The following is a 22339-nucleotide window of genomic DNA, read 5'->3' on the forward strand; positions in this document are numbered from 1 at the left end:
CCCAGCATTACAGCTTTTTCCAGAGAGCTACGTCTTCACATGGAGGGACGCGGTGGCGCTGCGGGTTAAACCGCTGAGCTGTCGATCGGAAGGTCGGCGGTTCGAAACCGCGCGGCGGGGTGAGCTCCCGTTGTTAATCCCAGCTCCTGCTCACCTAGCAGTTCGAAAACATGCAAATGTGAGTAGATCAATAGGTACCGCTTCGGCGGGAAGGTAACGGCGTTCTGTGTCGTCATGCTGGCCACATGACCCAGAAGTGTCTATGACAACGCCGGCTCCAAGGCTTAGAAACGGAGATGAGCACCGCCCCCTAGAGTCGGATTCGACTGGACTTTACGTCAAGGGAAACCTTTACCTTTACCTTACGTCTTCACATAATGTGTGCGAAGTATGATGATTTGGGCCTGGTCATTTATGCCTCAAGTGAGAACTCTAAGTTAATTTGTTTGATGATCCATTTGTTTGTTTTCTTGGCTATTCATGGTATTCTCAGGAGTTTTCTCCAACACCAGATTTCACAGGGAATACCATTGCCTGCACTATTTGGATTTTTTGTAGGTATAAACACATCAGACATCTGAGTATCTTTCCTAAGGCCTTCATGGGTGCTCTATGAAGTGCTGGTCTGCAGCATATTTTTTGACTGCTTCTTCCTTTAATGTTGATGCTTGATCCTAAAAGCCAGAAGCTACCTACCACATTATCTTCAATCAGTTCCAAGCCTGGTTGTTGTACCTGTTGTAATTTGGTTGGTCTTCTCTAATTTTGATCCCATTTTTTCACTGTGTTCCTTGACTTTTATTACTAGAGCTTGCAGATCCTTTGCATTTTTGGCTATCACAGTCGCGTCATGAGTATAGCCCAAGTTGTTGATGTTTCTTCCTCCAATTTTAAAGCCATGCTCATCTTCTTCTAATTCATCTTCTGTTAATCTATATTCAGTATATAGGTTGACTTAAATAAAGGGAGAGTATACGTCGTCTTAATCCTTTGCCAACCTGGAGCCATGTTCTGTCCATGCTGTGGATTCATGATCTGTGTATAGCTTTTGCATGAGAATAATGAGATGTTCTGGGATTTTCATTTTTCTGAATACATTCCATAGCTTGATGTGATCAACACAACCAAAGCCTTTTCATAATCAATGAAGCACATACAGGTAGTCCTCGCTTAGCAACCACAGTTGTGACTGGCAACTCTGTCACTAAGCGCCGTGGTTGCTAAGCAGAAAATCAGTTGACTGCAATGGATTTATGGCACTTCCCATTCAGACATTAAGCAAAACATCATGTGACTGCAATTTGCAATTTCTGCGTTCTCCATTAACTGCTTGTTGCAAGCTGGTTGGGAAGCATGCAAATGGTGATCATGTGACTGCAGGATACTGTGATGGTCGTAAATGTGAGGATTGGTCACAAAGCTGTTTTTTTTACAGTCATAACGTCCAATGGTCACTAAATGAGGCAGTCAGTAAGCAAGAACTACCTGTACTGACTTATTTTTTGTATCCTTTGGCTTTCTCAATTATCCAGCATGCATCAGCAGTAATGTTTGTATTCCTTGGCCTTTTCTAATGCCACCTCAAACATCTGGCATTACTTTTTCCATGTAAAGCTCTAATTTGCATTGTATGATCCTAAGCATTATTTTGCTAGCATGTAAAATTAAGGATATTGTATGATAGTTTGCACACACTGTTAAGTCTCCTTTTTTGGTATTGGAATGTAAATCAACCTCTTCCAATCTGTTGGCCACTGTATCATTCTCCAGATTTGCTGGCATAGCTCAATTAGAACCTTTACTGATTTTTCTTCTGTTGCTTGCTGTATTTCTGTGGGTATTCCATCAGTTCCTGTAGCTTTGCGACTTGGTAATGACTGATCTAACTTCGTCTTCTAGTACTAGAGAATCTTGTAAGTAGGAAATATCTTCTAAGGTATCTTGGATGTTGACATCTCTACCGTACAGTGTTTCAGTGTATTCCTTCCATCTTCCTTTGATCTCCTTTGAATCTGTTGCTATCTATCCAGGGGCATCCTTTAGCACAGCAATTTGAGGTTGGAACCTTCTTCTTCTGAGTTCAGAGATCTTTTGAAAGACTTTCCTTGTTTTTACATGTCTTTTTCCATCTTCAGTGTCTTTACAGATGTTGTTATAATACTGTTTCTTGTCTCTTCTAACAGCTCTCTGAAGCTCTTTGTTAAGTTTCTTTCTGAGATTTTTGTCTTTCTTGGCTTTTCTTTTCTTCTTGGCAATTTCCACAGTATCCTTTCTTCTGTTTCTTGGTCTTTGGCAAACTCTTTTCACATTCATCCTTAACAATTTCATCTATGTTCCTCCTCACCTCAGTAACTGTACTGAGCTTAGACTGAAGACAGTAACTTTCCAAAGGACAAGTTGTAAACATCATAGTCAAGCAGAGATCTGAAGCTGGTTCTTCCTGGCTTGTCACTCTGTCCCTGAGATAACTGTATGCTTCAAAAAGGTTTAGATTAAAATTCCCATCATCCCAGAACTTTCATTATATTGATTGGAACTTGTGGGAGTTTCAGTCCCAGGGCATCAGATTGCCTGTCCTGACACAAGATCCCACAAATCATACTGCTGGTTAATCATTCCACTCAACCAAAGAATGGGTTCACTCACAACATACTAGAAAGTGTATATGACAATATGGACATGCCCACGTTAAGTTAAATTTATTCCTACATGTGCTTTAAACATACAGATTTCAAAGTTTCCTACAGCTTTGTGGTGTTTTGAAAACAAAGTCAGGGCAAAAGGACAGGCAGCTTTTTCTCTGTTCTATCTGTAGAAAAGACAGAAAGTGCACCTTGACCTACTGGTGAAAGAAGGGTGCTCCTCGTATTAGGAAAGGATAAGCACAGGACAGTTCCAGTCAGGACCCTGCTGTGGTTCGTTCATCTTCCCTTGCTTATTTTCAGGAGTGATGCTTCCCGCAGTGAATTGGCTGAACTTTCCAGGCAGGCCAATCCTGATGAGATAGACATTGATTTGGATGACAGTGATGAGAGTGAAGACAATGAGCCTGATGGTAAGAGGGAGGATGGCAATGCAGCGGCATTCTTCTAGTGCTGTGGCTGTTGGCTTTGGTAGATACGGACTCTGTTTTGCAAAGCCAGCATGCTTGCCTTTTATGTTAACTATTCCAATTCTTCTCTTACAGAAGTACAGCTGGAACAGAAGAGTGTCCCTTCTGCTGTGTTTGGTGGCCTCAAAGATGACTGAGCTATCTTTTATTAATGAACTGCTTTAAGCTGGAGTAGAGACAACCCCTTCCTGATTAACCCGTGTGCCATGTAAAGCTTTCTTTGTGACCTTCTAAGCTGCTGTTCTTCTTGGCAACTCAACAGAATAGAGAAAGAAGCTGTTTATAAAATAACGTGGACAGATGTATTGTACTTACCCAAAAGGAAGGGTAACTTTTCTCCCAAATAATTTACCTTTAAAATGGAAGGTTTGTGGAAAGTATGGTAATGAATGCAGACATGTTTCCTTTGTGGGGAGCTTTCTTAAATTCAGGCTTATCTTTCTGGAAATATGGTAATATCCACTGTTTCATTATCAGTAGAAACTTTATTACTGCCCCGGCTGAAATCTTAAACTCAAAACAAGGCAATTACGTAAACAAGGGGAGCGGGGAGCTTAATGATTATGATATTCCAAGGTGAAATAATTGTTTACTGTGTAAAATTAGCCCTCATTCATAGAAATGAAGTTTTTAAATGAATATTCCTATATTTTTATAAATGTTAAGAACGGCAGATTTAAACACTTCTTTGCAATATGAAAAGCTAGGCTACAGATATGGGAAGACATTGCCTTAAACCAGCTTTCTTTAATCTGGGATCTTCAAGGTGTACTGGAAGTAAGTCCCCCAGAATTCCCAGCCAGCATGGTCAGGCTCTGGAGAAATAGAAATTAAGCCTTCTTTCCATCTCATTTTGATATCTGTCTGCCAGGAACAAATTGTAACTAATTATATATTAGCTTTGACATTTAGAAGGTTGAAGAGTATGTTCACCTGATGGCTTATATGCATCAGGGCAAGGAGGAAAAAGTGGATAAACTCATAAAGCATTGAGTAGCTTTCACCTCTAGTATAAATACTGGCAGGAGTTTCTTAAGGGGCAAGACAATAGGAGCTAATCCCATCTTGAATTTATTCTTTGTTGAATGCAGGCATGCAAAAGGGTGTAGAACTGGTTTCACATCCCCATTATTCCTTCACTTATTTGTGTAGCTTGCAGCAGCCTCCCTGTATGCCTGGACTTTTTACTTTAAGTAATCAAAGGACAAAATTCATTCCAAAAGATTCTGCCATGTATTATGGAAAGTAGGGACAAAAGAGCACCTATGCAAAACTGCAAAGCATTCAGCTTCCAATTTCAGTATCCAAAAAGTCTTGCATGGAAGCAATGATGCCTCACCGACCTATCAATGGTACAGGCTGTCCTTCAGGACCCAAGCATTCACTGAGTAATGACCAATAAAGAGCTCATTTAAGTTACTTTATTAAGCGGGAAGGGTAAAATCCCAACCCACTTTTTACATCAACTCAGCCCTGCACTATACCCCCAGACACCTACATGATACTCAGTCAGCCACAAGAGACCAGAATAAAGTTGAACAAGACAAAATCAGGCTGAAGCATCCAAGCTGAATGGCACTGGCTCCCCCACATCTTCCCATACTCTACCTTGCAAGCAACCTCTACCCCAGAGGAATAAAGGTTGGATGACAAAGGATGCTCAAACAATCACGGGCTACTTGTATTCTGTGCCCAGGCCTCCTCTGCCTCTTGAAAGGGCTGCATACCTTGCCTATAGCCTCGGAAGCAGGTAAGTAGGGTTTGGGGAAAGAAAGGAGGAAAGAAAAAGGAAAATGGAACCCACTCCTCCCTAAAGTGGTTGGAGAGTTTCTTTTGGCAGCTCAACTCAGGGTACACAGAGACCTGCTCTATGACTATAGCAACCATCAGCTTCTGAACACACGTCGATGACAGCAGCTGCTAAAAAGGTATCCCATTAACAGCTTTCTCAGCTGTACACCAAATAGCCCTTGTAAATAAGGGAGTAGACAAAGGGGAGAAGACGTTCAATGGAAGAAAGAATGACCGTACGTACATACACACCTTGCTTTGTACTACCTCCACCATGCCAACTTCGTATACAAATTCACCCTACCCACTGTTCCAAATTTGTTCCTTTTTATATACAAATAATTGAAAAATCATTAAATAGCTCATATATATATATATATATATATATATATGTATAGTATGTATAAATATAAACAGGGAGACCCAGAAATGGAAGGAAAAAAAAAAGCATCTTCCCAGGCAAACAGGAGCCTGAAAAAAAGACACTTCCTTCTGGCTGCACATTAACATCCAGGTAGTGGTTGGGAGGCAAGGGGCAAGCCCTTATTTAGGGCAGTGTTACTATGGCAACTCTTTGAGACTCTAGCTTATGGGATTGCAGGTTACAACAGAACCTAGTCTTCCAACACCACACCATCCCACAACCAAAGCAGCCAATAGTAGTCTTAATCTTCAAAGCAGGCACCAGAAGTATTTCCCAGATGGTCCTGATCCAGCCAGAGAGAGAGCTGGTCCAGGGCTAGATTCTCAGACCCATGCCCAACAGCCTCATCAACTCAAGCTCTCCAACTCAGAAGGCCAGCTGTTGGATTTCATGGGTCCAAGTCCAGGCAGAGAGTAAGAGGAACACCAAGCCTTCCAGGTCACAGCTCTTTCGGCGTGCTTGGCTTCTTGGGGGTGCTTGGCTTCTTGGTCTGCCAGAGGTGACCTTGGATAGTGAAGGCGTCCACGCTCATGGACATGGTCTTACTGGGGATCTGAGTGAAACGCTTGCGGTCAGAGCTGTACTTGTAGATGCCTTCAATCATGGGCAAGGTAATGGTGCGGGGACCATAGCCTGCTAAACGTGTCAATTCATCTGTTTCCCCTGACAGCGTGTAGAGTGCTCGGAACTGGCAACTTGAGTCACGGAAGAGAATGAGGAAGTGATTAGCTTTGCTCTTTTCGATTTCCTAAAATTGAGGGAAAAGAAAAAGAAACATGTAATCAGGGATTAGGCAAGGCCAGGGTATAAAACTGAAGAACCAGAAGGTACCATTCTGTTATAGATACTCGCCAAATCAAATTAGGAGAGCAATACTAAACCCCCTATTATTGTCTTCCCACAGAGGAAAGACTGACCTTATTTTATAGTATCAACTTCTTGCACCCATTAAAAGAATTCCACAACTTTTCAACAGTAAAGCTCAGCCATTTACATTTCTTAACGACTGGATTGCCTGCATTTCTCCCTTTTATGTCATAGCTAAAGAACGCAACAAGAGCTTTGTGTTTTATTTTGTAACTGGGGTAAATGATTTAGGGCTCTCCAGATGTTGTATGCTGCCAGCATGATCAATGGCCAGAGTATGGGAAGTATACTCCAAAATCTCTAGAGATCCTCAAGCTGCCTACCATACCATGATAATACATCTCAATAGTGCAGGCAGTGTAATCTTAAGGACATCAGAAGGAAAATCTGTTTATGCACAGAAAGCATCCAGCCTTGCTAAATGAAGCCAATATACAGGTATCCTCGGTTAATGACGGTAATTGGGACCAGAATTTCTATCACTAAGTGATACGGTCGTAAAGTGCAATGTCACGTGACTGCATCATTTAGAGATGGCAATCCCAGCAGTCCCTGTTGCTGCTGTTAAGCAAGGTTTGCAGGTCGTTAAGTGAAGACCTCCCTGCAACTTCCTGCCAGGTCAGTTGGCAGGCTGGCAGGCAGACAAGTGGCTGCTGCCGGGTGGGGGAGGGCATGCAAGGGGCTGGTGCGGCATAGTGAGGCTTGCAGTGGCTGCTGCCAGGCAGCGACAGGGGCAACTTACCCGAGCAACTTGTGACCTTCCCTGTGGGCTTCCCCATTGACTTTGCTTGTGGGAAATGGGAAGGGAAGGTCACAAATGACAATCACATGATTGTGGGATGCTGCAACCATTCTAAGTGCAAGCCAAATGCCAAGCACCCAGATCGTGATCATGTGACCATGGGGGTGCTGGGATGGCCGGAACTTTGAGGACCAGTTGTAAGTATCACTCTTTCAGCAGCTGTCATGGCTCAGGACTCAGGCTCAGACTCTGAATCTGACCCTGAAGAAGCTGCTCCAGCTGAGCCTGTGGAATGTCAGCCTCAGGAGACAAAAGCCAGGACTCACATGAGGCTGATCAAACACAGGCACCGCCTGAGCAGTGACATCTATGAGGCTCCTTGCCAAGCAAGGGAGTAACTCACTTGATTAGCGACAGCTGGCTGCAGCCTGATTTAAGAGGCAGCCCTGATCCATATTCCCTTTGCTGGAAACAACTGTCTGACCTCCTGCTCTTGCGTGAGCTGGTGTGTGGATTCTGCCCATTAAATTCTGACCTTTGGACTGGCTGACAACCCTGACCTGGCTCTCTTGATTTTGGACTATTCTCCTGCGCATTCCTTGGACTGATTTTGGACTATTCTCCTGCGCATTCCTGTTAAAAAACAAATCCTTCAGCCAAGTGTCTGAGACTCTGTTTTGGTTTGAGTGCTTTGACTGTTATCTCTTGACCTTGAGTAAACAATGAGCTACCATAGCAACTGTGAGTCAGTATTTGAAACCTGAAGCAGGACAGTGCCATCGTAACTTCAAGCAGTCATTGAATGAGTGGTTGTTAACCGAGGACTACCTGTAGCTCCAAAACTATCGAGACAGGAGCTGTAACCACAACTATCCCCATTTTTTCAGGTAAATCTTACCCTCAAGCTTTGATACCAACAACTGCATGCTATGCTCATTTCAAGAAAGATAAGGACTGTATCTTTTCCATAGTTTGTATCTACCATGACTCGACTTACCTCCAAGATACGGTTCTTCTGGGATTCATTGACCTTGCCAGCGAGGCAGCAGTGAGACAGTGCATTATGGATGATGTATTTATTGGACTTGGCACTGGGTTCCTTGTACAGCTTGGGTCCTGCAGAAATACAGTGAGATTAGCACAGAAGGTAGGCTATATTTCTCCCAGTCTGAAGGAAAGCAGGCCAAAAAAGAGGCATTCATAAACGCCTTGCACTGAAAGAAGATGGGGCTGGAAGGGCCTTATGCATAGCCAAGGCCAGTTCAAGATGGGACACTTGGAAATGTGGAGTCTAGCCAACCACCCTCTGCCATGTCAGGAGAGGAAAGCTGTGATCTGTGGACCAGCAGAATAAGATAGGAGAGGTTTACCAGTATATTCTGGAATGGAAGCTGGTGAGGAGGCAGTGGACGCATTTTCCCAGTCACGTTCCCGGTTCTGATTTGGCAACAACCGACTGGGAGACATTGGCCCAGAAGGTGATGCAGCTCTGGGGAACAGATAAATAATTTAACCCTGGATTTAAGAGAACTGCAATCATTTGTACACAAATGCATTTCCTTGGATATAGGCCCAGATCTAAACCCTCCTTACCCACCTAGGACAGCCTGCCAGGGATACAGAGAAGCAACGCACACTTACCGAGAAGCTCTCTTGATGAAGAGGGAGTTGCAAGGATCATTGGCCACCGTCGAAAGAGAGAGAGTTGACTGGGAATATACTTTGCTGAGCTTGGAGCCTAGGAAAAATGGATACCAATAGGAGCTGGCACAGCACCCTCTCATTTACAGAGGTGAAGCTAAGAAAGAAGCCCATTCATTTATTTTAAGAGTTCAGCAGACCTTGATTTTTCTTGCTGAAAAAAAAATCACTGAAGCAGCTTCCAAAGATAGTGAGCCAAAACTAACAATCGCATACAATTAAGCAATTAAAGAACCAAATGCTACTTTAAAAGAGAAAAACCTTCCACTGTCAGCAGAGCCCAGCTGACTGCTTCCTAGCACCTCTACAGAAAAATAAAGCACTTCTGTGTGTTGCAGTGATGCAGACCTAAAGTACATGCAACCTCATCTTAAAGGATGGCACAGTTTCACATGTCAGGAAATCCCTCAAGCAGCCTGATTTAAGTCACTGAGGATTTTAAAATGATAACCAGCACTGCATCCAAAAACAAACTAGACACCACTGTAGCTGATACAATAAAAGCAAGACACAATTCCAGAACAGAGAATAGAGCCAAGTATTATCAAAATGATAAAAACCTACTCTTTCCCCAGACTATTTTTCCAGAAAGTTGAAGTGTTGAAATTGTCTGACAACCTATGTTTAGAAATTATATTAACCTCCACTACCCCTAAGACCAGCAGCCATCTATCCTGCAGTTAAAACAAGCCCCAAATGTGCCCAATTTGGTTAGTAGGACCAGATCAACGGAAACAGTTTGGGTGAAAGTAATGAAATCCAGAGCTGTACTTATTCTAAGGGTCTTGGCATGAACATCAACCAGCACCAATCGTCTGGGAGTCTCTAAAGCCACATTAGAGATTGACCCAGCTGGCTCAGGAAGAGAAACTACCAACCAAATCCTTAACCTTCATCCTGGAGACTGCACACAGGCAGATGATAACATCAAGACAGAGCAACACAATCACAGCCTTTGAAATTACCTTCCCCACACTCGAGAGAGCCCTTCAGTCTCCATTCTCCAGAGAAACCACAGCCTTAGTTACAGACTTTTCCCTGCCTTGCCTGAATTTGACTGTTTTTCCCCTTCCTCCCACCTGCCATAACGCTTACCAAGGAGCCCTTTGACAGGGCTGCGGGCAAGGGCAGAATCATCACAGAAGACTGTTTTGGGCCGTCCCTTCTTCAGGGCACGAACTGTTGTGGGCTTCTGACGCAGCACTTTATCTAGATCTTCCATCAACTTGAGTTGATGACGCCGCAGGTATTCTTGGCGAGTGAAGTCACCACGCCTTGGCACAACTTCTTCCTCTATTCGAGCCCGCTCATCTGCTTGAAGTCTGGAAAAAATGTGGTCAGAATTCCACAGGGGATATGAATCACTCGAAATCCACCTAACTCAGGCCAAAAATATTTTTTCTTGGTGTGTACTAATGCAAGAATTGTCAGTATATTAAAAAAAGTTGTTTTCAAACTACATCTGCAAATCTAAAGAAAAAATTAAAAAGCCTTAATTCTTTAATAAAACACAGAGAGAGAGAGAAGATAGATCTTCCTGACATGCAAAGCAATGAAGCATTTGTTGCGTTCTCAGTTCTTGAAGAGACCTGGCCGACTCCCCCTACAGACGAGTCTGTACACAAGGATTTACTCCAGGATCCTTTGCCAATACATAGGGTTTCTTGGCAGATCTACAGAATACCCTAGCGAGTATCAATCTGGAAATGGTTCCCTGAGTCAATAAAATCATTAAATTAAGGCTTTATAATGTAAAACAATGACTGCAATGAATACTATAGCATCTCAAGGGAAATGTCATTGTATAGCAGCCGTGCCCTACATGGAACAATGTACCGAATGCATATTTATTCTAAAAGACAAGTAGGATATCTAAGAAGCAAATAGTCTGGACAGACAGAATACCTCTATCAAATAAAAAATCAGGTTTAGAAGACTGCAACAACTAGATAACCCAATGAGAGTGTATTTTCCCACTCTACCATGTTTAATTCTTGGTGTAGCAACCATCTAGTCAGACATCTGAATAGACACCCTGCCACGGAATAAGACCAATGATAGTCCTTGCCACAGTTGTGGACAGGACCGATTTCATGCCTCTCTCCCAGTCTGCTGTAATTGGCTGGGTAGAAAAGATGTGTACAAATTGGCTTTTTTTTCTTGGTTCTAACAGTCACATGCACATGACAGGTGGTACCCCATTATGGCAAAGCAACTCCCACACCACCTACACAGAGTGGCACGGATAGACAGCAGTATGACTTGATTCATCCCATCTTACCTGGCTTCCTCTTTCTTCTGTTCCTTCTCTGTCTCCTGCCACTGTTTTCTGCGCCTTGCCTCCTCACTGCGCCGCTGCTGTCTTTCTAGGAGACTGGCACGTTTCTGTGCCATTTCCTCCTCGGCCTTTTCCTCATCCTGTATGAAGAAAACATGTCAGCTTAGTAGCCCTAATGGATGCAGCATCGGTTTTGACTTCCCAGAGCGTTAGACCACTCTCATCCCCTCCTCCCTCAGGTTGGACACTCTGGCAACCCACTCCCACTCCCCTTGGTGGACTGGCATGTTGATATTCCAGCTACTCTTGCCAGTTTCATGTTCTGCTTGTCATGTTCAAAACTTCAGCAGATGAGACCATGTTCCTACCAGCAGTTTACATCACGGACTGCAGGTTTATCATCAAGCTTTGAAACTGGTCATGCAAATAGGAGAACCCAGTAAACAGATCTGAGTTGCAACAAAGGTTGGAGAACACATGACCTGCACTCTAGGATCTTTAATCTCCAGTGTTCATACAGGAGCAAACTAGTTTGAATTCTAGATGCCCATAGAAATGTGCACTGATTACTAGAGAGCAGCTGCTGCTGCTGCTGCTACAGCAATTCAGGCTGGCCGGTGGCAGAACAGAAAAATTCTTTGAAAACATTATTCTCATGCCCTAAGATTGTCAAACAGGAGTTGCTTGCATTCTTCACACACATAGTTTACATCCTTTGCCTGACTATTCCCACCTGCAAGTATGTAAGACGATTCCCTTCTATACTTATGCCTGCCAAGTGGCACCTTGGAACTCGCTTGCCTTGACAGAACTTCATATGCCTCCTGCTCCCATTACATTGAGCCAACTAGCATAGAAAGAAAAAGGCACCCTTGTCTACAGTTCATCCCGGTTCATCTCAGAACTGCCAGTCCCTAAGGAGAAGCCCTACCCAGCCTCCTCCCCTTCCTTCAGAGGCTCTTCTGCAGAAAGCAGAAAGCTCTGCCAGGCAGCTAAGAATGCTTAGTAGCCAAGAGTCAAGTTCTCACCTTGAAAAAGAAGCCCAGACCTGCACGGGGCTCAGAGTCCAAAGTCTCAGCAATAGATTCCTCCAGGGAGTCATCACCATCCACATCCTCATCATCCTCTCCTTTCAAGCTAGACAGAGGGATTTCAATCAGGCTACTGTGTCGATCACTGGGTGAGGAGACATCGCTGGTGCCGTCACCTGAAACACGAGCGTTGCCTCCTTGTGGAGGAACAGAGGCCACTGGCCGCAGATTATTCTGGGCCTCCACCTCCGGTACAGGCAGTTCCTCATCCTCGGCAAAATGGATGGAGGAACGGGTCTGCACAGGGACCTGGCTTGGGGAGAATTTGCGGAGGTGTGGAAGGTTGTCTACGTTGTGAGGAGGTGTCAGGACTCGTGTGAGGGGTGGCAGCTTCAGCTCCACCGGCCGGGTGTGCTTGGGACTCTTGGGAGGCACAGGGGCTGGAGACTTCTTGGGGGTGGGCTGAGGGGAGCGAGGTTTGCGGGAAGGGGAAGGAGAAGGGGAGGACAGTTCCAGGGAAGAGCGGGGAGGAGCCCCCTCGCGGCTGGTCCTTGGGGCTGGGATCACCCAGGCTTGTGCGCTGGGCTTCTTCTCCTGCATGAGGCGTTGCTGTTGCTCACTCAGGCGCTGCATGTCCAACTGCAGTGAGCTCAAAGCCGTGTTCAGTTTGGCCACTGCCCGGTTGTAATCACCCAGATTCTCATCAAGTGGTCCCCCTTTGGTGATGTCAGGAGAGAAGGTAACCTGTTTATTATCCAGACGGGCACGTGGGCTTCCAGCTTCTTCTTCAGCCTCTAGCTGGGCAAGCCGCTCCTCCAGGGCAAGTCGACCATCCTCAGACTGAGAATCAGGAGCCTTCTGTAGTTGTAGGAAGGCACTCTTGCCCAAACGCTGACGGTGGCGGGTAAATATAGCTTCTATGCGTTTCTTCTGAGCCTCAATGGCCCGACGCTTCTCCTCCAATCGGGCACTCAGCTGGCTCATCTCTGAACTAAGGGCAGGGCTTTGGGCAGGGCTTTCCTCTGATGGCACCGGACCAGCCTCTGAGCCCTCAGAGCTGATTCCACTGGACTTGCTATCAGTAGCTGCCAATTTCTTCTTGCGTTCAGCAAAGCTGGTCATGCGCACACCAGAGGCAGAGGAGGCAGTGCTCTCTGGCTGTGAACTCAGTGAACTCACACATGAGGTGGAATCATCTGGGCCTCCTGCAAGCCTCAAGGGCTCCTCAGCATCAGAATCCAGACTACCTTCCTGGACTGGTTCCCCGCCATTGGGAGGCCCATTGTGGCAGCGGTAAACTGTGGGCATGGGAGGCTTTTCCAGCACAGAAGTTTTAGGAGGCTCTGGTGAATGCAAATAAAAACCATCAGGGGCTCCCTCGGGGACCAGGCGTTCACTGCTGTGGATGATCTGCAGGGCTTCCTCAATGGTGGGCAAGTCAGTGTAGCCATCATTTAGACCATTCTCTAGAGTCGGTCCCTCTTGACTTTTGTGCCCAGCCCCATGGAGTGACGGCATCACTAATCCATTGGGGGCCTCAGCAGCCTCAGTGGGCCATGGATGGGGGGAGCGAGGCAAAGAGGAATAGAGAGTTGGTGCCAGGCTGTCAGAACTGACAGAACGAAGGATGCCCACTGGGTTCCCCATCACAATATCCACGTCACTATCCAGGCCAAAAGGGATGCTGAATGAGACTGCCTGTGACAAAGGATGGCTAGAAAAGAGAGGAAAAGGGAGAGAATATTAGGGGCCAGAAAGGACTGACTGAGGAAGTCCAACATCAGCTTCTACCCTGGCACTGTACAGCTTCTCTTTTCACAATTTTATATCCAAGCCTATAGCTATGACATCCTACACAACTCTAGCCTAAATGTCTAGTCTTCCTCCCACCCCCCAAGAATTCCAGGTTGTATTTTTAAAGCTCCTGGACTTCAGGGAAGTGTGAAGTGTGAAGACGGTTCTTAATGAACCTAAAAAGCCACAGAAAGGAGGTGGTGGAGATAGTCTGCTCTGGTGTCAGTCACAGGTAGATATTTCAGTGACCTATACAATGTTTTGTTTACTCTCAGAACTAGAAAGCAGAATAAATTATGCAGAATATTTTATTCAGCTTTCATTGAGCAGTTGAAGGCTGTATTTCTCACATTAATTATTTGCCATCCTGCTTTGCCTTACTTTTAATTATCTGAATTGTTTAACTGTTGATGATTGGTAGCAAGTTTGAAGAAATACACAACAACCCTAAGTATTACTTTGTAAATGGGAAAACAGGATGTACATTATTCTAATAATTAAATGTGCCTATATCTATATACCAATACTGATTTTTTTAATTTATTCATTTAAATTATTTCCACCTTAATAAAAGTCAAAATCATTTTTGTTTCTTATAAAACACAAAAAGAATTATACTTAGAACGGGAACAACTAGACTCATATTAACTAGACTGGCTTTTTTCAACCTCATGTCCTTCAACCATTTTGGAGTTCAATGTCCATAATTCTTAGCCAGCATGGCCTCTGCCACCTCTATTTTTGAATGGCCTAACCAAAAATTATTTAGCTTTGTGAACTTGTTCAGTATTTACTAGTTGAATATTACTTACTTCTGGTTTCTGCCCCATCTCAGGCAAAATGCCTTGCTGCACCTTCTCTAAACTAGCACTTCCAGATGTGCTGTGACAACCACAGGCATGCTAGCTCAGAATGCTGGGTGTTGTCAGAATTCCAGTATTTTTAAAATTACAAGTTTGGAGAAGGCTATATTGGTGACTGAGCCAAATTAGCTTTTCTTAACCTAGTACCAGATTTTTAAATACTATTTAAAAATTGTAAACAGATATACTACTACTACCACTTATCCAGTTATGTCTTGCCCTTTGGCTCAAACTTTAGCCAAAGCAGATGAATGTCCTTAGCACTACCCCTGCGTAGTACTTGGAAGGGAGATCATCAGGGAATGCCAAGACTTTAAGCTAGACTGGAAAGATGGCAAACCACTTCCATACTAAGAAAACTGCATGACTGTGTCCATTTTAGTCATGTAGCCTTTTAGTTCCTTCTTCCTAGTTTTTCAGGAGTATCATCCACATGATCCACAATCCCTCCTCCTCCCTCTCACCTGAGCTGCTTCTTGCTCCATGCTTTACCAAAGCCCTCTACTTGGGACATGGATGTAGAATGATGCAGGGAACCTATGTGCACAAAGACAGAAAGTTACAACAAAGCACAACTCCAAGATGATCACACAATGGTTTCTTAGAGATTCAGTAGCAGGATTCAAGGTCTGCTTTGAAAAGAATGGCAAGCATCTCAGGGGGATTACTACTGGGAGGACAGTTACTTCCACATTAGATCAAAATAAGGAGAAACACACAACATGGAGAAATTGCAACAATATTCTACTTTAGCAGAAGTATCCTTCACAATTATGCTAAGAGTGGCCAATCTTTGATCATTTTAATCTCCTTGATGATTATTTTTTGAGGTTAGATTTTCATTAAAATCTAAGGCTGTTAATATACAGTACAATCTTAAGCATGCAGGTTTAGAAGTGTCATTGTACTCAGTGGGAAAGTGTGCAAAGGAGTAAGCCACAATTGCTTTACATAACTGAAAACACCTGGTGGAACACATCCCTATCATACAACTAGACCAACAAGCTCACTGTGGCTCTACTGTCCCTGAAATATGCATAGCCACTGGAGGGCTACCTAGCACTGGAGAATAACTGGAGGGCTACCTAGCATTGAGCATTCAAAGCCACGTTGATCATTGGGAAATGCTGGAAGCCAAGATCAAGATATCCTGGAAAGATCTTCAAAAGCTGCATATGCATAGCCTAGCCATATATTTCCCACAGAACTAGGGAATTCCTTTTCTTCTTCTACATCTTACATGAAAGTTACTTGGCACTGCAAGGAGAAGATGAGAACAGAAGGAGCCAAATCTTACCTAAGGAGCCACAGAGTGGCGACTGGGCCTGCCCTCCAGGCAGCAGTGGGTGGCGCAAGCTGAACACAGGGGAGCTACTACAAAACAAGAGCAAGAAGCAAAGATTGGATCAAAACAGGGATAATGTCTCAGGTTGTTGCACAGGAAGACAAATACTATAGCCTGATGGTTATAAGACTATCAACCAGTGTTTGCATCAATAAGCAACAAGTCTCCCTAAAATAGGTCTGTCCCCTGCCCAGAAATATAGCTACAGAGAAAGAGCAAATTGTGGAGGGCACCTGGATACTTAAAGGTATTTAAACACCTGGGATGGGAGGAGGTGAGAAAATAGGAGGGATGAAACTCAAGAAAGAATTACACAATCCCAAAATCATTATACAGCTGTATGTGTGTGTGTGTGTGTATGACATGTGTATATAGAAAGTAAAGAGTCAATCAGTTCATTCACTTGGTACATAAAGTGAATGTGTATTTACTGACTTGCAGAAACAAGTTATTTTAATTTGCTGCCTACAGGCATTCCCATAACTTGCAAATGGGAGGAGAACTGTGCCAGAGATCTAACTAAGATCAGGTTTTCTCTGTCCTCCCAAAAAATTTTATCAGCCTGAAGCAATTTGGGAACAGCAGTTTTCGCCAAGAATCTTTCCTCTAAGCATGCAACTCAATCCAGGCATATCTAGGAGGTTCTCCTGATCAAGAGTTAGATCTGGTGAGAACAAGTAGCACTCTACTCTTACTTCAGAACAGTCCAGGCTCAGTTTTTTCCCTGGAGCAAAGGAAGGTTTCAGCAGCTTGAAACATGAGGCATCAAGACACAATATACACACAGTGAATTCTCCCCACCCTAATAGCAGGAATAACTCCTTCCAGATCCAAGTTTGCTTGAAGAGATTCCTAGCATATAAAAAGGCCTGTCGGCAAGCACAAAAGTATCAGCAGGAAAGTCAAGTCTTGGAACACTGGATTATTGCCACTTCTGAACTGGCAAATCAGGCTCTGAAATATCCACAGCCCAGAAGGGCTATCGACTTGAACATATTAAAAAAGGAGGATCGTCTTTATTAAAGGTTCCAATACATGGTTCAGGGACCAGTAGTGTATGTAGTCCCTGGTACAGTACTAAAATAAAGAAAAATGAAATGGCCAGAATCTTACAAGACTTGGAAATCTAATGAGATTTTGACCACTTAATCCTCTTAATCTCAAGCATGTTAAATTTAACCTTGGGAACCCACGGGCACCATTTGCAACATGGTTCCCAGAGCCTCAACACTGCCTTTGGATCAGACCGGTGATAGAGCAGCAACCCCCTCCACTGCACTGGGGGAGGCTGGGGGTTAGACCAAGCGCAAACAAAGTTTTGCCTGCTCCCTACCCTTCTGCGTAACGTCACCTGAAGTGGTTGAAACAGCCCTCACCAATGTAAGGCGGCTTCTTTTTATAATCAGGACCAGGGGACAGCAAGGTAGAACCCCAGGACTGTTGTTAAGTTCCTTTGATTAACAATTAACTGCCTTGCAGGAAAGGATCTACTCTGGAGGTACAATCCATTCTCTGTGCCTTTAGAAAGCCTTCAACCTCACTCACTGATATGCAGAATCGTAACCACACTTCCAGCACAGGGAAGACAGGACACACATAACACAGGGGTAATGGAGGTGGAAGTATCAGGGGCTCACTCACCTGGTCTTCCCACTATTTGGTGTTAAAGCATCACTCACCCCAGGGGAATCTGAAATAGAACAGCAGCTTTACTGCAAGGGCAGGGAAGGAAAAAAGCAGAGATTTCAAACTGGCGACTATGCCAGTAGAAGGTCAGGAGAGGGAGGCGGTATCAGCCACCTGTACCCAGATGCAGGCAAGAAGCCTGCTCTGATCTCAGCTCAGAAAGGAGGCCATTGTTCCAGAATGGAGCTGTGCCAGATCCCAGCAGCCTTTGCTGCTGCTCTACCTCTTCACTAGCTGGGATGTGGAGTTGGCAAAAGGATCAGCTGTGACAGACTGCTTTCAAATGCAAAGTTATGGCCATGGGGGTGTGCATGTACACCCCGTACACATTCGCTATATACCATAGAATGCTCTTGTTTGACCAGTTAGGGAATTCACCTTCTGGTATACAGAATAAGTGAGAAAAATTCTATGTTCATGAGAAAAGAGGACAAAAGTGTTTGTAATGTACAAAATCCAAATTTCTGCCACTATCCAAGTTCTTTAAAAAAAATGGAAGAACCCTGGATGTTAAAAAGGATGAAGCAATCAATGCAACCTCCTGGAGAAAAGATACTCAGAATACTCTATAATCCCATGGATATGAAGGATACAAAGGAAAATACTAATTCTTTTAGTTAATAAATTACACAAAAGAGCTCTGGTTTGGTTGATTTGCTTCACACTTCTCATGCTTTATTTACTCAATGTAACATTTGGGATACTTAATGCTATGCTTTGGCTTCCTGTTAGAAGAAGACAACCTAACAGATTATTTTCAGGTTCAGAACCCCAATTTTTTAAAAAAATCTTTTGTATATAGAACTTTATTATTTTTTTTCAAAGTACAATTAAGATACAAAAAAGGAAGTATAGAATAGATAGAAAACAGAACTAAAGAAATTTATGGTATGATAAAGTTAAAGTTAATAAGGACTTCAAAAATCATTTTGTTATGAGCGCCATACTTAGAATCTGGAACAAATGTAAGGTAAGATTGTCTCCAAATGTACCATTATGGTTGTCACCTCAAGAAGCATTTGTTAGAAGAGAAAATGTGGGAGGAATAAGCTGGTTAAAATATAAAGATTTGTTAAATTTCAAGGAGGGTGAACCAAAAATTAAAACAAGGGAAATGTTAAGAGTCGGAAGGTTTTATATGTCATTGGTTCACCTATGTACAACTGGTAGAACATTTTAAAGTAGATAAAAAGAATTATAAATTTGTTAATGAAATAACTCAGTTTGAAATGGATCTTTGTATAAATGATCATGTTATTACTAAGATGTATAAGATGTTACAGATGAATATGGAGGATGAACACGTCAAGGACTGTATGATTAAATGGGCTAAGAATTTTGGATACAATATCACGCTAGACCAATGGGAAAATATGTGGACTAAAGGTTTGAAATTTACACTGAATTATAACCTGAAAGAAAATTTTTATAAGACGATGTACCGTTGGTATTTAACTCCTGATAAGTTGACAAAAATGTTAACAGTGTAACTAACGTCTGTTGGAAATGTTTACAGGGTGAAGGAACCTTTTATCATCATTGGTGGACTTGTGAGAAGGCTAAAAAGTTCTGGGATCAAATATGTATTACTATTCAAAAGATTCTTAAAGTAAATATACAAAAAAAAACCCAGAACAGTTTCTTCTGGGATTGATGGAAAAGGAATTAGAGAAACAACATGGAGTGTTGCTGTTATATATGATCACAGCTACAAGACTGTTATATGCACAACGATGGAAAGATCCACAAATACCTACGGTTGAAGATTGGATTGTTAAACTAATGGACTTGGCTCAAATGGCTAAATTAACAGCTTTAATAAGAGAACACTCTGTTTCTGGATTTATATCTACTTGGTAACCACTTCTAGAGTACTTGCTTGTAATAGAAAAAAATGAAGTTTTGACTTTGGGTTTTAGTGATTAAATGGTTTGTTTTATTAGAAATAATGTTATGATAGTTTAATTAATGGTAAGAGACTAGATTTTCAAATTTATCTATATCTGTATTGGAGAAAGTCGGAAGTCACTTTCCGTTTCTGTTTTCTCTCTATTGACACTTTTATAGTTTTTTCTTTTTCTTTAGTTCTGTTTTCTATCTAAAAAAAATCTGAGGTTGATTCCCCACCCCCACCTCCCCAAAAACCTTGAGAGCCTGAATATTTTGTTTAAAAAAAACAAAGGAGCAGCATCAGTTGTAGAGTTGCAAGAAGTCTGAAAATATGCAACTGGAAATCAAGCTGGTTAAAGTGAAGGTGTTTGCACATCCTCCTCTATCTTCCAATGGCCTTTACCTTTTTTCTTCAATATCCACTTTCTCATATTCAGAGACACATTAACTATGTTATGCATGCCTACTATCTCATACTGCACACCTTGTCCTGCTTAATACAGCTTCTACGTTGCAAGACAGCAAAGACTTGGTAGTTGCGAAGAGACAAATGACTCTCATATGAAGGTATTTTCTATTGGGCTCAGGAGTGGGGGTGCTTTACCAACAGACCACACATGCTACCTTCTTACCTTGAACTCTTGGCAGGTCCTTTGGACACACAAAGTCTGGCTTTAGTACCTCAAAGCACAGAAACAATTCAGCCAGGAATACTCCAACATTGATCTGGGGAAGCAAAGCAGTGAGTGAGCCAAGCGCTCTGGGGAGGGAAACATTTTCCTTTCTCTCAAAGCCCCAAGTTCTGAAACTGCTCTCCCCTCGGCTTGAATTTGGGCAGGGAAGAAGCGTAGGGGTCCCTGCTCTATACCAGCACAGCCATTCTCACAATGCAACAAGCAAACAGGGTAACAATTCCATCTTTACACCCAAACCTCTTTTTCCTTCTAGCATCACTCCAACCTCCACCTTAAAAGGGCCTCATTGTTTCTGCACAATCAGCTTTTAATTAATGTGGCTTGAGACATCAGCCAAGACTTATTAGGGAAAGACAGGCTGAGCGCTGGTGCAAAACAATAATCCCTATTTGCTCCACAGGAGGAACTTTGCTGGATGTGGGCCTAGTCTTTCCCACTGTGCCAGGGCAGCCATTTACTCTAGGGCAGCATTTCTCAACCTTGTCCGCATTAAGCTGCGTGGACTTGAACTCCCAGAATTCCCCAGCCAGCATGGCTGGCTGGGGAATTCTGGGAGTTGAAGTCCACACAGCTTAAAGCAGCCAAGATTGAGAAACGCTGCTCTAAGGAGCTCTTCTCCCTTCAATTAGATGGACTGCTTCCTGAACCCTTCTTCCGCTTGAGTAGCAGAGCCTGAAGATGGTCTCTGCTGCTCTCCTGCCAGTCCCAGGACTCACCCTCAGCATAGGTGGCATGTAGAGCAGGTCCTCCAGTGACAGGAAACAGGAACCACCCAAATAATCTGAAGAAAAGCCTTGGATAAGCTGTAGGTTATATAAGCTGTCTGCCACCGACATTGTCTCCTTCAAGCACACATCTACCAGGAAATGCACAAGGTGGTTAGTGAGGTCCATTCATAGTAACCATGAGTCTGAATGGCCTCCCCGTCCTTCCACTCAAACCCAGAGCACAGGCTCACCCTCAAGGCGTATGAGCTTGGGGCAATAGTAGTGGATTGTGGCAGCAATGGCCCCTCCGCTGGCCAGGTCCTTCATTCCTGTGATGGCAGGAAAACACGGTGTCTGCTTGGGCAACACCTTATCCTTCCGATAGCGGATCTGAGCAGGACAAAAAATGCAAGGAGAATTCAAAGCAGTGATAGTAGAATCTAGCCCCATGTGCCAGAGAAGCTGGAACAACACCCACCCCTCTCCATGACCAATGCTCAAAGCTCCTCTGGTCCAATCTTCCCATGCAGCAGCCCTCACAAACACTATCTGGGAGAGCTCCCAGTGGGTGAAGGACGAACTGAAATCAAGCCACTCCCCAAATACAGTACTTCCCTCCTCTGGATGCCAAGAGCAAACTGCATGCTGGGAGGGAGACAAGGATATAAAAGCAGGGAGGGATGGGCAAGCAAGAACTTTGCAGGAACCCCTCCAAAGGCAACAGAGAAGGAAAGCAGGAAGGAGGACACAGCCATTACTGGGGGGAAAGGGAAGGTCATTTCTGGAATACTTCTGAATGATCCTAAAGAACAAGAGTCCTTTCCCAACTTTACTGTATTCCAAGGGAGGTCCAGTTCCTAGGCTTTGTCCCATATGCTAGATCAGCCTTTCACAATTTGAGGCCCTCCATCTTCATTGCACTAAAACTCCCCAAATTCCCAGATAGCATGCTAACCACCAGAATGATTCTAAGCTGGGAAAGGGTGGGCTATAGGATCCGCACTGGAGAAGAGGGAAAGGCAGAAGATCCAGCTGTCAGTTCCTCCACCATCACCACCCCCTTAGAAAATTACATATTATCTTTTACCACTACAAACACACTTGTCCTCAACCCCAGGACACAGCACACAAGACAACAAAAGCAGCACTCCCAGCAGAGACACACACAGAGCAGGGCAGGCCACACATCAAGAGTGCACATGGCAAGGAGGGGAAGAAAGGAGGGGTACAGGCAGGCAGACACAGACACTGAGCAGGCCAGCAAAGAGGAGGAGAAATAAAAGGAGGCAAATGGGACACCTCCATTCCTGCTGAAATGAGCTGGAGGGAGGATCAAGAGGAATTGCTGGGTAGCACCAAAAAATTGGCCAGACCCAGCAAGCTTTGGATAACAACTTCCTGCTCTCCATAACC

General features: G+C 43.8%; 2 protein-coding genes across 3 annotated transcripts in view; one reads left to right on the top strand and one right to left on the bottom strand.

Annotated features, from left to right (window-relative positions):
• Positions 1-4898, top strand: part of XAB2 (XPA binding protein 2) — a 31570-nt gene extending 26672 nt beyond the window's left edge. Inside the window, exons 18-19 of the mRNA XM_063292544.1 lie at positions 2946-3055; positions 3188-4898. Coding sequence (XP_063148614.1) covers positions 2946-3055; positions 3188-3249 — 172 coding nt within the window. The 3' untranslated portion in view covers positions 3250-4898. The remainder of the gene's footprint in view (positions 1-2945; positions 3056-3187) is intronic.
• The window catches only part of CAMSAP3 (calmodulin regulated spectrin associated protein family member 3), a 43816-nt gene continuing 25995 nt past the window's right edge, over positions 4519-22339 (bottom strand). For both annotated transcript variants that reach the window (XM_063292542.1, XM_063292543.1), the window contains exons 5-17: positions 21178-21316; positions 20936-21075; positions 20157-20250; positions 17590-17638; positions 15901-15977; positions 15068-15140; positions 11944-13660; positions 10919-11055; positions 9733-9959; positions 8578-8674; positions 8307-8425; positions 7934-8052; positions 4519-6075 (exon numbers count right to left, since the gene is read on the bottom strand). In XM_063292542.1, the coding sequence (XP_063148612.1) occupies positions 5767-6075; positions 7934-8052; positions 8307-8425; positions 8578-8674; positions 9733-9959; positions 10919-11055; positions 11944-13660; positions 15068-15140; positions 15901-15977; positions 17590-17638; positions 20157-20250; positions 20936-21075; positions 21178-21316 (3297 nt within the window). In that variant the 3' untranslated portion in view covers positions 4519-5766. The remainder of the gene's footprint in view (positions 6076-7933; positions 8053-8306; positions 8426-8577; positions 8675-9732; positions 9960-10918; positions 11056-11943; positions 13661-15067; positions 15141-15900; positions 15978-17589; positions 17639-20156; positions 20251-20935; positions 21076-21177; positions 21317-22339) is intronic.

This window comes from Candoia aspera, chromosome 2 (genome assembly GCF_035149785.1).
Source record: "Candoia aspera isolate rCanAsp1 chromosome 2, rCanAsp1.hap2, whole genome shotgun sequence".
NCBI classification, from domain to species: Eukaryota; Metazoa; Chordata; class Lepidosauria; order Squamata; family Boidae; genus Candoia; species Candoia aspera.